Raw genomic sequence first — 14,848 nt, forward strand, 5'->3', positions numbered from 1 at the left:
AAGTTGGCTTAAAATTCAACATTCAAATGGCACATAGATGGGGAAGCAATGGAAACAATGACAGACTTTATTTTCTTGGGTTCCCAAATCACTGCAGATGGTGACTGCAGCCATGAAATTAAAAGACGCTTGCTCCTTGGAAGAAAATCTATTACCAACCTAGACAGCATATTAAAAAGCACAGACGTTACTTTCCCAACAAAGGTTCATGTAGTCAAAGCTATGGTTTTTCCAGTAGTCATATATGGATGTGAGAGTTGGACCATGAAGAATTGATGCTTTTGAACTGTGGTGTTGGGAAAGACTCTTGAGAGTTCCTTGGACTGCAAGGAGATCAAACCAGTCAATCCTAAGGCAAATCAGTCCTGAATATTCATTGGAAGGACTGATGCTGAAGCTGAAGCTCCAATACTTTGGCCACCTGATGCGAAGAGCTGACTCATTAGCAAAGACCCTGATGCTGATTGAAGGCAGAAGGAGAAGGGGATGACAGAGAATGAGATGGTTGGATGGCATTACCAACTCGATGGACATGAGTTTGAGCAAGCTCTGGGAGAAAGTGAAGGACAGGTAAGCCTGGCGTGATGTAGTCCGCAGGGTTGCAAAGAATCGGCCATGAGTGAGTGACTGAACAACAATCACCACATAGAATTCAAGCAGACACCCCAAAGAGCAAAACAGTACATCATTTTGAAGCATGTTAAGGTTTATACACCGTTTTTTTCTCTGGAGTCCTCTGAAGTTACCACTTTACATCAAAAAGACTCTCACCATCTTCTGTGGCAGCGTTGCTCTCATGCTAAATAACTGACTTCAAAATTGTGCCAGAGTTGCTATTCTTCCAGTTTTTATTTTATATGGATATACCCTTTCTTATAGCAACTTACCTATAGTTATGTGGAGGTCCTGTCTTAGCCAGTTCACAATACCTAACTTCTACACCGTTCTTTTGTTGGTATTTATTAAGTTCTTCTATGTAGAAACACGGTGAACGACCAGTGGCCATTTTTTTCCTCTAGTAACCTACAAAAAAAGAGGTGTTTGAAAGAAGTGATATACTCAGAAAATATTTAATTTCGGCAGTTCAGTTTAAGATATAAAACAGGGTAAGATGACTCTCCTTTATATGACTCATCTCAGCCCCACATAAATCCAGACAAAACTTTCTTACAAGATCTTTCTTTCCCTCTTGTGGATTGCAAAATCAAGTTAATTTCTCCAAGATTTTCTACTTTCAAAACTCAACTGGCCAAAAAAGGATGGAGGTCCTTCTCCTTAACTTTTCTTTCTGCTACCACTGAATGTCAAAGTGCAAGTCTGTCCATCTGCTTAAAAAGATAAAAGCCTGAAGGAGGAGAATTAGAATTATTTTTTTGAGAATAAAAAGGTTGAGTGTATATATAAAGTTTATGAAATCATGAAGGATTTAGCTGTACGGACACAGATTCTCCTATGAAGCCCCACAAAACTTCCATTTGAAATTTTCAGAAGTCAGCTTTAGGACAGTTTACTTGGCAGAAAAATTAGGCCCTAGTTTATGGTTCTCACTGGACGAAGATAGTAACAATGATTCAAATTACAAATAAAATCTAAAGAATATAGAATCTAAATATAAGAGTCAAAGCTATAAAACTTTAAAAGTAAATACAAGGGTGCATCTTCACAATCTTAGATTTGGCAGTGGAATCTTAGCTATGACAGCAAAAGCATAGCAACAAAAGAAAACATAAATAAACTGGACCTCATCAAAATTAAAAATGTTTGCATATCAAAGGACACTATGAGGAAAATGAAAAGACAGTCTTCAGAAAGGGATTTTTATAAATAATATATCTGATAAAGACTTAGTATCCAGAATACATGAAGAACTTTCACAACTCAACAATAAAAAGAGGTAAGAAATTAAAAAATAGGCAAAGGATTGAATAGATATTTCTCCCAAGAAGACATATAAATGGCCAACAAGCACACAAAATGATGTTCAATATCATTACTTATTAGACAAATACAAATCAAAACCACAACTAGATTCTACCTCACACCCACTAGGCTGGTAATAATAATAATAGAGAAAATAAATGTATTGGTGAGAATATAGAGAAATTGGAAACCTCATATATTGCTTATGGAATGTAAAGTAATGCAGCCTCTATAAAATTTGATGGTTCCTCAAAAGGTTAAACTTAGAGTTACCATGAAAGTGAAAGTCACTCAGTAATTTTTGACTCTTTGCGACCCCATGGACTATACAGTCCATGGAATTCTACAGGCCAGAATACTGGAATGGGTAACTTTTCCCTTCTCCAGCAGATCTTTCCAACCCAGGGATCAAACCCAAGTCTACCGCATTGCAGGCAAATTCTTTTACCAGCTGAGCCACAAATACCACCCATCAATTTCACCCCTTTGGTGTATATCCAAAGAATTGAAAAACAGGTTTTCAAATACTTACACAAGAATATGCAAAGCAGTACTAGTCACAATAATCCAAAAGTAGAAACAAATCAAATATCTGTCAACTGAAGAAAGGTAAACAAAATGCTGTACATCCACACATGGAATCTTATTCAGCCCTAAAAAGGACAATGTATTGAAACATGCTATAACATGGTTAAATGTCAAAAACATGCTAAATGAAAGAAGTCAGACAAAAACAATAACATAGAATATGATTCCATTAATGTGAAACATCCAGAATAAGTAAATCCATAGACAGAAAGTGGACCCTGTTGACCTCTCGTTTCACATTAAAAAGCTCTTTTGGTTTTCCTTCTTTCAAGGTCACAAGTTCTTTCTGACACTCCTTAATCTCCGCAGCCTTTAGATGCTGGAGTTTCCCCCAAAACTTGGTCCAAAAACACTATTCTCTTCACTTTATACTTTCTCCTCAAGGTGATCTCTCTCGTGGCCATGATTTCACAGATCATCTATTTGTTGTAACCTCTGAAATTTATACATAATTTATGAACCTTTTTCTGAGTTTCAGAGCTCTCTATCCAACCTCCCCACTTGGACATCTTGAATGGCTTTTAAACTCCAAAAATCCAAAACTGCATTTATAATCTCTCCTCAAACTGGTTTAGAGGTTCCTTCCTCAGAAAATGACTTCACTGTCCACCCATGTCTGAGAGCCATGAATTCTGGGAGGCATCCTTGACATGTGCTTTCCCTGTCTTCTGATCCATATGTAAGTCCTGTCCTCCAAATCCTTTGACTTCTCATCGATGTCTATAACCACCATCCTGGTTCAAGCCATCACCGTCTCACGCCGGGACTGCTGCAAGATCCTGAGAACCAATTCCTCACAGTGGATACAATTTCTTCTCTAACCTGCAGCCATCATGATTTTTTAGCAGAACTTCTTTCTCATTGTTGTAAAATACACATAACATGAAATTTGCCATTTTTAAATAAATAATTCATGGGCAAAAGCTATTTCACAATGTTGTAAGCCCACCATTACCATCCATCTCCAAAACTCTTTTCATCTCCCCAAATAGAAAGTCTGTACCCACTAAATAACTTCTCATTTCCCTTCCCCCTCATCCCTTGGTAACCACCATTCTGTTTTCCATGCCTATACATTTGCCTATTCTAGGTATCTAGCACAAGTGTAATTATACAATATTTGTCCTCTTGTGTTTTAGCTAATGTCTTCAAGGTTCATCCATGCTGTATGTAGCATATATCAGAATTTCCTTCCTTTTTAAGGCTGAATACTATTCCACTGTATGGATATCCCATGTTTTGTTTACCTATTCATCTACTGATGATCACGGGTTATTTCAGCCTTTTGGCTACTGTGAGTAATGATGATATGAACATTGTTGTACAAAAATCTATTCAAATGCCTACTTTTGAATCTTTTGAGCATATACCTAGAGGTGGACTTGCTGAATCATATGGCAATATATAGTCAACTTTTTCAAGAATTGTCAAATTACCTTCCACAGTGGCTGTACCATTCTGCACTTTCATCAGCATACACGAGGGTTCCAATTTCTCCAAATCCTCACCAACAGCTGTTATTTTTCATTTTTAAAACAGCCGTGTCATGATCTCTTAAACCCTCACTTCAGTCATGCAGCCTCCACAAGCTATCAAAATTGTTTTTGTCCAGGTTACCGATGGCTCCCCCATCTCTGAAACTAGTAGTCAGTGGTCTGTTCCCAGCCTTTTTCTTCTTGACACCTAACCGGCACAAGATATGGTCGCTTATTCCTATGTCCCTCCTTCTCCCTTTGCTCGGACACTTAAGACACCATCCTCTCCTGGTTTCCCTCCTTTCTCACAAGCTATACCTTTCCTGTCTCCTTTCCTGGTTCCTCTTCATCATCCTTTCTTTTAAATACTGTATTGTCTCGGGTCCGGGTCTCATATCTCTTCTCTGCTCTACTCCTCCTCCTCTCCACTCACTCCCCTGGTGATCCTCAAGACTTGGAGCTTTAAATTTCACCTACACAGAGAGAGTTCTCAAAAGGACACCTCCCCCACTAACTCTTTCCTGGCTCCCAACTGCGTCTGACCAACAGACTCCCTCCTGAAATGCTCTGGACTCCACCGCCTTAGCTGCTTCCGCCCGATTAACTCCTGCCTCCTATGGATCTCAGCTCAAGTGTTACTTCCCTCACCCCCTGGAAGAGATCCTGGTTTGATGCGCTAGAGCCCTTGTGTCCTTTATTACAGTTGCTCATTTAACTGACCCTCTTCCAAAAGAGACCAAGAAGCAACAAAGTCCGGAAGCAACACACAGGAGAGGCTAAGAGATGGCTGGAAGTGCTACAGTGAAGCGAAATAGGGCTATGAGCTAGAAGGGGTGTTAGGAGGTGGGGACAGAGATATGAAGGAGGTGGTTGTAATATAGTGGCAAGGGAAGACCCTTCTTAGGAGGCAATACTGAAATCAAGCCTGGATGATGAGAAAGTCCATCATGCTTAGATAGGGGAAAGAGCATCTCAGGCAGAGGAAACCGTGAGGCAGGCACCAGCATGGCGTTTGGAAGGCTAAGGAAAAGTCAAGGAGACTGCTGCACAGCGAACGAAGGGAAATGCTGGGATATGAGTCAGAGAGTAGGCAGGTGCCACAGCACAGAGACCTTGAGGGTTCCGGCCAGGACCATGGATGTTATTCCAGTTGCAATGGGAAGCTCTTGGTGGGTTCTCAGCAGAGGGGTGATGTGGTTGGACTTATGCTTTTAATGATCACGCTGATGCTATGGAAAGAACACAGTATGAGGGGTGGGGATAGAAAAGATGAGCAGAGCACAAGCAGAAGTCGAGAGACCAAGTCAAGACTGCCATGGTGGTTTGGGTGGGCAATGCTGGTGGCTGGAAGGGCTTAGATATGAGCAAAGGCACGATCGCTGCTTAGTGTTGTGGAGACAGCTAGGCTTTAAAGCCACATAGACCTGAGCCTCTGAACCTACCTCTCTGAACCTTTGATTTGTGATGTGAAACAAAGGATGGACACACCTGATTCACAGGTTGTGGTGTGGAGTAAATCAGACAAAAAAGGATCCAGGAGGGTTTCCCACACCCCTGGCCCTCAATGAACAGTGCTCCTGGTCTGTAACTCCAAAATCCAAGAAGCACTGAAAACTGAAGTTTATTTTGTTTTCATTTGCTTTGTTTTTGCTTGGTGTGTAGCCCCCCATCTAGACCTGAACTGACACAAGCTACTTACAGTCTTAACCATACTGTGTTGTCTATTTATACATTTCATTGCAGATAGCATTTTATGATAGCATTGCCCCCAAACCCTACTGAGAACATTACATAATAGACAGGATTTATGCTGCCTTGTCTTTCTAAAATCCAAAAACTTCTTAAGTACCAGAACATAACATGGTTCAAGGGTTTCAGATAAGAATCTGCAGCTGCACCATTATTTTCAGGAATCAAAGTGTCATTTAGTTTAGTCACAACTATGAGATCGTACATCCAATTGGATGAGGTCATAGATCTCAGAGGGCTCCCCAGGTGGCTAATGGTAAAGAACACGTCTGCCAATGCAGGAGACACAGAGATGCTGGTTAGATCCCTGAGTCAGGAAGATCCCCTGGAGGAAGAAATGGCAACCCACTCCAGCATTCTTGCCTGGAGAATGCCATGGACAGAGAAACCCGGCAGGCTATAGTCCACGGGGTCGCCAAAGAGTTGGACATGATTCAGTAATCGAACAACAACACAGATCTCAGAACAGCAGTTATGGAAGAGTCCTCATAACCTGAAGTGCTATGGAAACACCCTGAATCATCAGCACTTTTAGCTTTAGCTGTTGATCTTTACAATGACAAGCCAGTTTGAATTTAAGTGAAATACTGTTGTTCAGTTGCTAAGTCATGTGCGACTTCTAATAAGGAGTTAAACTGGCACATTTGAAAAAGTACTTATAAGTTTGGGGAAAAAAGAAACAGCTGCTTCTTTTCAAATGTTTTTAATAAATCTTATTTTAGTACTACAGTACCATTTTCTGAACAGAAATCTTCATCAGAATCACTAATAAATGTTATGTGTCTGTTATACTCATGCCCAGAAGTTACTTTGGCTGTGCCCTGACACCCTTGTGTCAGACTGTCAGCCCTTGTGGGCCTAGCCTAGCCCCCTCAAAGGGCATGCATAATGCTTGGCGAACAATATACATTCAACAGATGTAAGATGAATTAAAGGTACAAACTACAGATCCAGTGTTAAGGAGCTTCAGATTCAAATTAACAAACATAAGAGCAAGAGCACAAACTGCCCAAAATTCTAAGTTCCTAAGTGATAGCTCGGAGTCCATCTCTTAGCTTCCATCTGGCAAGGCATTTTTTTAGTACTAAAGAAATCACAGGCGATAGGAAGTCTCATATTCTTGGAGTTCAAAGAGAATTTGTGAATTACCATTGATTAAACAGGCTTCTCTGATAGCTCAGTTGGTAAAGAATCCACTTCTAATGCAGGAGATCCCAGTAAAACTCCCGGGTCGGGAAGATCTGCTGGAGAAGGAATAGGCTACCCACTCCAGTATTCTGGCCTGGAGAATTCCATGGACTGTACAGTCCATAGGGTTGCAAAGAGTCCAACATGACTGAGTAACTTGGACTTTCACTTTCATTCATTAAACAAAGTTGGGCTTCCCAGGTGGTACTAGTGGTAAAGAACCTGCCTGCCAATGCAGGAGACATAAAAGACCCAGGTTAGATCCCTGGGTTGGGAAGACCTGGAAGAAATCATGGCAACCTACTCCAGTATTCTTGCCTGCCTGGAGAATCCCACAGACAGAGGAGCCTGGCGGGCTACAGTCCATAGGGTCTCAAAGAGTCGGACACGACTGGAGACTTAGCAAGCAGGCAAAGAGTTAATGAGTACCTATTATTATGTACTAGGTTAACCTGGCCAACAAAACCCGACTCTTGTGCACTTAGGAGTACAGAAACATGGACAGGCCTATAGGAAATGTCACAACGTGATAAGTACTAGGAAAACTAAAGCAGAGTAGGGCGGACTGTAAGGGAATGTCCGAGTTTCTTTTACATGGAGGTTTTTCAGGGAAGGCTGCTCTCTACTGTTACACTGAAACAAGTGCAGGGTAAAGCCAGCGACTGACTGGCCTATACAGGTCTCTGGAAAGAGCTTTCCAGGAAGAAATAGGGAGTGCAAAGGCCCAGAGGCAGCGGCTGCTTGGCAGTGCTCCAAGAACCGAAATGAGGCCTGTGTGATCGGAAAGGAGGGTCCAGGGGGCCATGCCTGTAGGCCAGTAACCTTCTAGAGGGTTCTAATGAGAAAGTTATTGGAGAAATGGGGTGGGGGAGGGTGGGGGAGAGGGTGCCCTGCTCTGCCTTCAAGGACCTGGGGCTGCTGCGGTGTCGAGAAGCTGGGGAGTGGGGTGGGGGGGAGGCAGAGTTTGGTCGGGGGCTAAAGATAGACAATTGGGAAAAAATTGCAAGGGATTTTGGGCGGGGGATTTTTGTTGCCAATCTTTTGGGCAATTCAGGCCTCCGTATTTCACACTGTCTATCAAGCCACAGGACTTTTCCGTTTTCCACTGGTTCCCCTCCCCCCACCAACCAGGCCCCGGGTTAGTGGTTACCTGCTCGTTTAAAAATTCTTCGTGGGAAGAAAATGACTCTCAGGGCTCACCGCGCTGCAGGATGCTTTCCCCGGGTCCAGCCAGGGCCCGCACTCGACTGCGGGCCTCGGACAGCGCTACCGAGGCGGCGGCTCCGGGGTCCAGGGCCTCTTATCGGCGTCCAGTCCCGGGCTGGGGAGGCGGACAGAGGGGCGCGCGCCGCGGTGGCTCCAGCTGCCCGCCCTCGCTGCTCCCGCGCCGCTACAGTCAGCGGAAGCTCGGCGAGTCTGGGCGGCTCGCTCTCGGTTTCGTTTTCCCGGCGGACTCCGCCTTCCTTCGGCCGCCCCGGCCCCTCCCGCACCGGTCCGCACAGGTCCGCGCAGGGCCCGCGATCGCCTGAAACCCGGCCTCCACTCTTGAGTCCGAGCGCGGGCGTCCAGGGCCCTGCAGCCCCCGCCCCCGCTGCTGGGACTGTCACCGGCCCCGGGGCAGGGTCCTCCGGGAGATGAGGAGGGCATTGAGGTCTCCGAGGCCCGCAACGTGGCGAGCTCTCTGCCATAAACGCTCCCCTTGCCTCTTCAACGCCAGCATTTGGGGTGGGATGAACTAACTCATTTGAAAAGACCCTGATGCTGGGAAAGATTGAGGGCAGGAGGAGAAGGGGATGACAGAGGTTGAGATGGTTGGATGGCATCACCGACTCAATGGACATGGGTTTGGGTGGACTCTGGGAGTTGGTGATGGACAGGGAGGCCTGGTGTGCTGCGGTTCGTGGGGTCGCAAAGAGTCGGACACGGCTGAGCGACTGAACTGAACTGGAGGGGCTGGATATCATCGGCTCCATTTTATAATGGAAGAAACTGAATAAATCAACCTTGCCAGGGCAGAGCCAGGATTCCATTGCCCATAACCAGCAACCCAGACGGGGGATGCAGAGGCCTGGGGGCATAACCTCCCTTCTCTGTTTCCATCTAACCATTCATTTATTCAACATGTAATTGCACCTGCTGTACCAGGTACCAGCCAGCAGTTAGGAGATTCACCTGCTTCCTGAGGGGTCTCCTGGAGTTTACAACCAAAGTCCTTACCAGTAGGATTTTTAATGAGAAAATTTTAAATCCTGCAAGACATCCTGAGGCAAGGTTTGGTGGCTCAGATGGTAAAGAATCTGCTTGCAATGCCGCAGATCCAGTTCGTTCCCTGGCTTGGGAAGATTCCCCGAGAAGGGAACCCACTCCAGTATTTTTGCCTTGAAAATCCTATGGACAGAGGAGCAAGACAAGACATCCTCTTCACCTAGTGGACTATCACCCTCCCAGAGTAATACAGGCACCTTGACTGAGTGACTGGGGAGTGCTGAGTACCCATCTCACAGCAGTATTACAAGGTAGGTGCCATTACTATGCCCATTTAACAGATGAGAAAACCGAGGTCCGAGGCACAGAGAAGTTAAGTAACAGCTGGTAAGCAAGGGAGCTAGAATTAGAACCAGAAGCCTGTAGCTCAACATCCTAGCTAGGGTGAGGTGGAAGAGGCGTTTCCAAGATGGACTTCAGGTACACATTACATATTGGCTCTTGGCTTTCCCATGTCTCTTTTGCAGCCTCTGGAATTGCAGCCTATCAATGGGAAACACTATAGTTTCCTTGATTTAACTTCCCCACATATGAAGCACTAGTGGAAGTTTTGGAAGGTAGACAGGAGTCAGAGCCCTCTTTCTGTGGCCCTTTGAGATGACAGAGAGCTCCAACTGCAGTGCCTGTTTGCTGGAGTCCATTTACCAGCTTTATGGGTGTGAGGTGGTTGTTCCAGAGGTAACAGCAATAGCAATGGCATGTCTTCTGACTTTTTGAAGCCCCTGAATTGCCTGAAAGAGCTTAAAGAAAGAAAATGACAGGCTCAAGCATGGTCAGAGGATGTAAGCGTTTATGACTGCCCAGAAGAACCTCTTACTTCCTGTCATCTCAAGGTTCATGGAGCAGAAATTAGGTGCAGAGTTCGGTGCTGCAGGTAGCTGTTATTGTATAACTTTAATTTGTAGCCTCCTCAGATCTCTTCTATGAACACTGAGGCCATTGACTGGGAAAGAATAAGACCCTAGGAATTTGGGTGGATTCAAAGGAGTGAAAAAGTTAACTTAAAGCTCAACATGCAGAAAACTAAGATCATGGCATCTGGTCCCATCACTTCATGGCAAACTGATGTGGAAACAGTGGCTGACTTTATTTTTGGGGGCTCCAAAATCACTGCAGATGGTGTCTGCAGCCATGAAATTAAAAGATGCTTACTCCTTGGAAGGAAAGTTATGACCAACCTAGACAGCATATTAAAAAACAGAGACATTACTTTGCCAACAAAGGTCTGTCTAGTCAAAGCTATGGCTCTTCCAGTGGTCATGTATGGATGTGAGAGTTGGACCATAAAGAAAGCTGAGCGCCGAAGAATTAATGCTTTTGAACTGTGGTGTTAGAGAAGACTCTTGAGAGTCCCTTGCACTGCAAGGAGATCCAACCAGTCCATCCTAAAGGAGATCAGTCCTGAGTGTTCATTGGAAGGACTGATGTTGAAGCTGAAACTCCAATAGTTTGGCCACCTGATGCGAAGAGCATCAGACCTATGATGTTGAAAAGACCCTGATGCTGGGAAAGATTGAAGGCAGGAGGAGAAGGGGACGACAGAGGATGAGATGGTTAGATGGCATCACCGACTCAATGGACATGAGTTTGGGTAAATTCTGGGAGTTGATGATGGACAGGGAGGCCTGGCATGCTGCGGTCCATGGGATCACAAAGAGTCGGACACGACTGAGGGACTGAACTGAACTGAACTAAAAGGAGTCCACTGCCCCCCGAAATTCTGCTGAGTCACTACAGCCTTTCCATGTTTGTTGGATAAGGCTGCTACAGCCAAACTTGAAGAGCCTGAAGTTGTAACCCTGCAAGGAGGTGCTGATTTTCCAAATGTCCTATTCCTACCTCATGAATTCACTCCTAGAACTAGAATCAGATGCTAGAATGCCCCAAGAGGATACAGACAAGATCTGACCCAGAGGATACAGTTTATATAATGAAAGAATTACCAGGTTTCACTAATTTTTATCAGCAGAAACCCAAGAAAGTGTGTAGATATGACTCTAAAGGTAACATGAAAAAAGGAACATAGTTCACATTATGCACTCAATGCTCTGGCTCCAGCACGGGGAGTGGTTCTAAGAGTTTGTCTAGTTGGTTTACTATAACTTGGGCTCAGTGGTGGCCTACATTAAATGAAATTGTGATGCCAAGTAATACAAATGAAGAAATCAAAAATACTTAGTGAATCAGGATTGTTAGAGTAGATTAATCATATGCAACCTATCCATTCTCTTTCTAACCACGCCCCCTAAGAATATCCAAAGGACTCACCTTCAGCAGGCCTTTAGAAGTATATTTTCATCTTTGAAAAGGTCTGTAATGGCTGCCCATGGTGGGTGGGGATTGTTGACGGGAGATGTTCCCATTGAAAAACTACCTGATTTCAGACTGGCAGAGGCCATGTGGCAACACTTAACTCCATCCCGCCTCCAAAAAAGGGCCACAGAGTCAGAGCAGTAGTCAGAAAGTTTTGCTCACCAGACACCATTAGCAGTGGTAAACTTCCTGGAGTTTCTAGTACTGAAATAGAGGGCAGCCCACTGGTGGGTTACATGAGCAGATATCTAAGGCCCCTATGGCATGCACTCCTGCCCTCTCCTTTATCAACCCGCATCTCTGGTCTCATGGGGAGTTCCCTGTGACCAGGTGGCTGAGAAAGGAAAATTCAGGTGAAGTGCTATACACTGGCTTTAACTGGAAGTGAACTGATGTGTTCCAACAGCCCTTCAGGGAAGTGGCCCTAAAGGATAGTGGGAGAAGGAAATCCTCCCAGGGTGAAGCTTCAAGCAGTACACTTAGTTGTCACTTGGTAGGAGAGAAAGCTAGTGGCCCACAGTTTACCTGGATATTCGGAGATTTGTAAGGAACAAGGTCAGAGCGTTAATGATAAGGAGGTCTGGGGGAAAAGGATGTGAGTGACCACTTGGAATGGACACAGAGTCTGAGTGTAATGGGTTTCCTTGTGAATCTTCATGAGAGGTACCCCCTTCTAAGGAGAATTGAGAAGCTGGTGTGCAAGAAAGCTTCTGTAGATGTCAGTCGGCATTTCCCCAGTGCTTGTTTAACACAAATGGAGAGCCTTGGCAGTAGGAATGGATGATATATGTGTGCGATCTTGTCAAGGTGGATCTAACTGCTGAGCACCCAGCACTCCGACAGCTGAGACCGACGCTGAGACCCCAGCACAAGTGCCCTGAACACCTATGGAGACCAGCCCACCACTTGGTGGCAGGTTGGTTACATGGAGCCCTGCTGTCAAGGAGTGGGCAGGGATTTGCCTTCTGTGGAGAAAGCATTTATTCCAGGTATGGACTTGCTTTTTCTTCCTCTGGTGCTTCTGCCAACACCATCATTGGTAGCAAATACCTTGTTCACTATATTGATATCCCTTAGTAAGGAACCCATTTTGCAGAGAAAGAAGTGAGGCAGTACACTGACTGCCATGGGATTCAATGATTTCTTATCTTGACTTATCATCTGAAAGCAGCTGGCCTTATAGGATAGTGGGATCAAGTATGGAAGACTCAGTTACAGCCCCAGGTAGGAGACAACACTTAGCAAGCTGGGTGCACTGTCCTTCAGGTATAGTATTTGTTCTGATCCTGGTTGCTGTTTCTTTCATGGCCAGAATACACGAGCCCAGGAATCAGTAGATGTAAAAAGTTTGTCTTCCATGATTAAACCTAATCATATGCTTGCAAAATAAGTGCTTCCTGTTTCTATGATTTTTGACTCTGTTTTCACCGCATGGTTCCTTGAAGAGGAACTTGAAACTGCACGTGGAGATTGCAAGAGCATCTTGTCATTAAGTTATCAAGAAAATAAGAGGGAGGGACTTCCCTGGTGGTTGGTCCACTGGTTAAGACTTCAAGCTTTCAATGCAGGGGGCGCGGGTTCCATTCCTGGTTGGGGAATTACAATCTCACACACCACGTGTCATGACCAAAATAACAATAATAATAATAAGGGAGTTACTGAACTTGTTGGACTGGTTGATATGAATTAGCAAGGGGAAATAGTGATGCAGCCAGAGATAAGTATGTCTTCAACCCAGAGGTTTCTCTGGAGTTCCTTTCAGTAGTTCCACATTCAGTGATAAGTGATTTTTTCATTAATGGAAATTTAGAGGTCTCTAACACAGATAGGGGAGAAGGCAATGGTAACCCACTCCAGTACTCTTGCCTGGAAAATCCCATGACGGAGGAGCCTGGTAGGCTGCAGTCCATGGGGTCGCTAGGAGTGGGACACGACTGAGTGACTTCACTTTCACTTTTCACTTTCATGCATTGGAGAAGGAAATGGCAACCCACTCCAGTGTTCCTGCCTGGAGAAGGCCCAGGGATGGTGGGCTGCCATCTTTGGGGTCGCACAGAGTCGGACACGACTGAAGTGACTTAGCAGCAGCAGCAGCACAGGTAGGAATGTTAAGGACTCAGACCCTTCAAGACTGAAGGTCTGCATCACGCTACTAACCGGGGGGACATCTGATGGCAAAGGGAAGAATGGACAAGGAGTTATAAACACCAGCTGTGGTCTCATGACCAGATGCAAAATAGAGAATCACAGAAGCTATGCATGTTTTTCCATAGCTTTGTCTTTGTTATGTACAAATGAACCTCTTTTTTTGGGGTAAATTTATTTATTTTAATTGGAGGCTAATTACTTTACAATATTGTGGTGGTTTTTGCCATACATTGACATGAATCAGCCATGGGTGGACATGTGTCCCCCGTCCTGATCCCCCCTCCCGCCTTCCTCCCCATCCCATCCCTCAGGGTCATCCCAGTGCACCGGCCCTGAGCGCCCCATCTCATGCATCGAACCTGGGCTGGCAAACCATTTCGCATATGCTAATATACATGTTTCAATGCTCTCTCTCAAATCATCCACCCTTGCCTTCTCCCACAGAGTCCAAAAGCCTGTTCTTTACATCTGTGTCTCTTCTGCTGTCCCGCATATAGGATCATCATTACCATCTTTCTAGATTCCATATATATGCGTTAATATATTGTATTGGTGTTCTTTTTTTCTTCTGACTTACTTCATTGTATAATAGACTCCAGTTTCATCCACCTCATTAGGACTGATTCAAATGTATTCTTTTTAATAGCTGAGTAATATTCCATTGTGTATATGTATCACAGCTTTCTTATCCATCATCTGCCAATGGACATCTAGGTTGCTTCCATGTCCTAGCTATTGTAAACAGTGCTGCAATGAACATTGGGGTACACGTGTCTCTTTCAATTCTGGTTTCCTCGGTGTGTATGCCCAGCAGTGGGTGAACCTCTTTTAATTGTTCTCCCTTCCCTTTTTACTTGACATTTGCTGATGGTGGTTAATTGTATAAGATAGTCTATAAGACAGAGTGTCTTAAAGTGGGGTTGTGGCTAAAATGAGAAAGAAATATCACAATGGGCATACAGATTTAGGAGGCAGGATAAGCATGTTTCCATTTGAAGACGGGAACAGCTGCATTAAGTGGGAACATAGATTTGTTGTTTGCTTGAAAGATTATTGGTAGAAAGAGTGGACTGTACTATATGTTATTAAGTTTGACTTAGCTTCCCTTCTAACTCGCTTCCATGTCTCCACATCTCCTGGATTATAATGTATGGAAGGTTAAAACCACATTTTCCAGATTACTATGGAGTTAAAATTCTGGA

General features: G+C 44.4%; 2 protein-coding genes across 4 annotated transcripts in view; one reads left to right on the forward strand and one right to left on the reverse strand.

The window, feature by feature from the left end:
- EIF2AK2 (eukaryotic translation initiation factor 2 alpha kinase 2) overlaps nucleotides 1-8,158 on the reverse strand; it is a 40,703-nt gene extending 32,545 nt beyond the window's left edge. For 2 of the 3 annotated variants that reach the window (XM_020890038.2, XM_020890036.2), the window contains exons 1-2: nucleotides 8,071-8,158; nucleotides 888-1,023 (exon numbers count right to left, since the gene is read on the reverse strand). In XM_020890038.2, coding sequence (XP_020745697.2) covers nucleotides 888-1,006 — 119 coding nt within the window. In that variant the 5' untranslated portion in view covers nucleotides 1,007-1,023; nucleotides 8,071-8,158. Of the gene's footprint in view, nucleotides 1-887; nucleotides 1,024-2,452; nucleotides 2,574-8,070 lie in introns of all 3 variants that reach the window. The other variant, XM_020890037.2, reaches the window with a different exon arrangement.
- Nucleotides 8,159-12,368: 4,210 nt separating this feature from the next.
- CEBPZOS (CEBPZ opposite strand) overlaps nucleotides 12,369-14,848 on the forward strand; it is a 36,271-nt gene continuing 33,791 nt past the window's right edge. Inside the window, exon 1 of the mRNA XM_070476870.1 lies at nucleotides 12,369-12,487. The gene's annotated coding sequence lies outside the window, so the exon portion shown is untranslated. The remainder of the gene's footprint in view (nucleotides 12,488-14,848) is intronic.

The sequence above is a fragment of the Odocoileus virginianus genome, chromosome 2 (assembly GCF_023699985.2).
Source record: "Odocoileus virginianus isolate 20LAN1187 ecotype Illinois chromosome 2, Ovbor_1.2, whole genome shotgun sequence".
Lineage (NCBI taxonomy): Eukaryota > Metazoa > Chordata > Mammalia > Artiodactyla > Cervidae > Odocoileus > Odocoileus virginianus.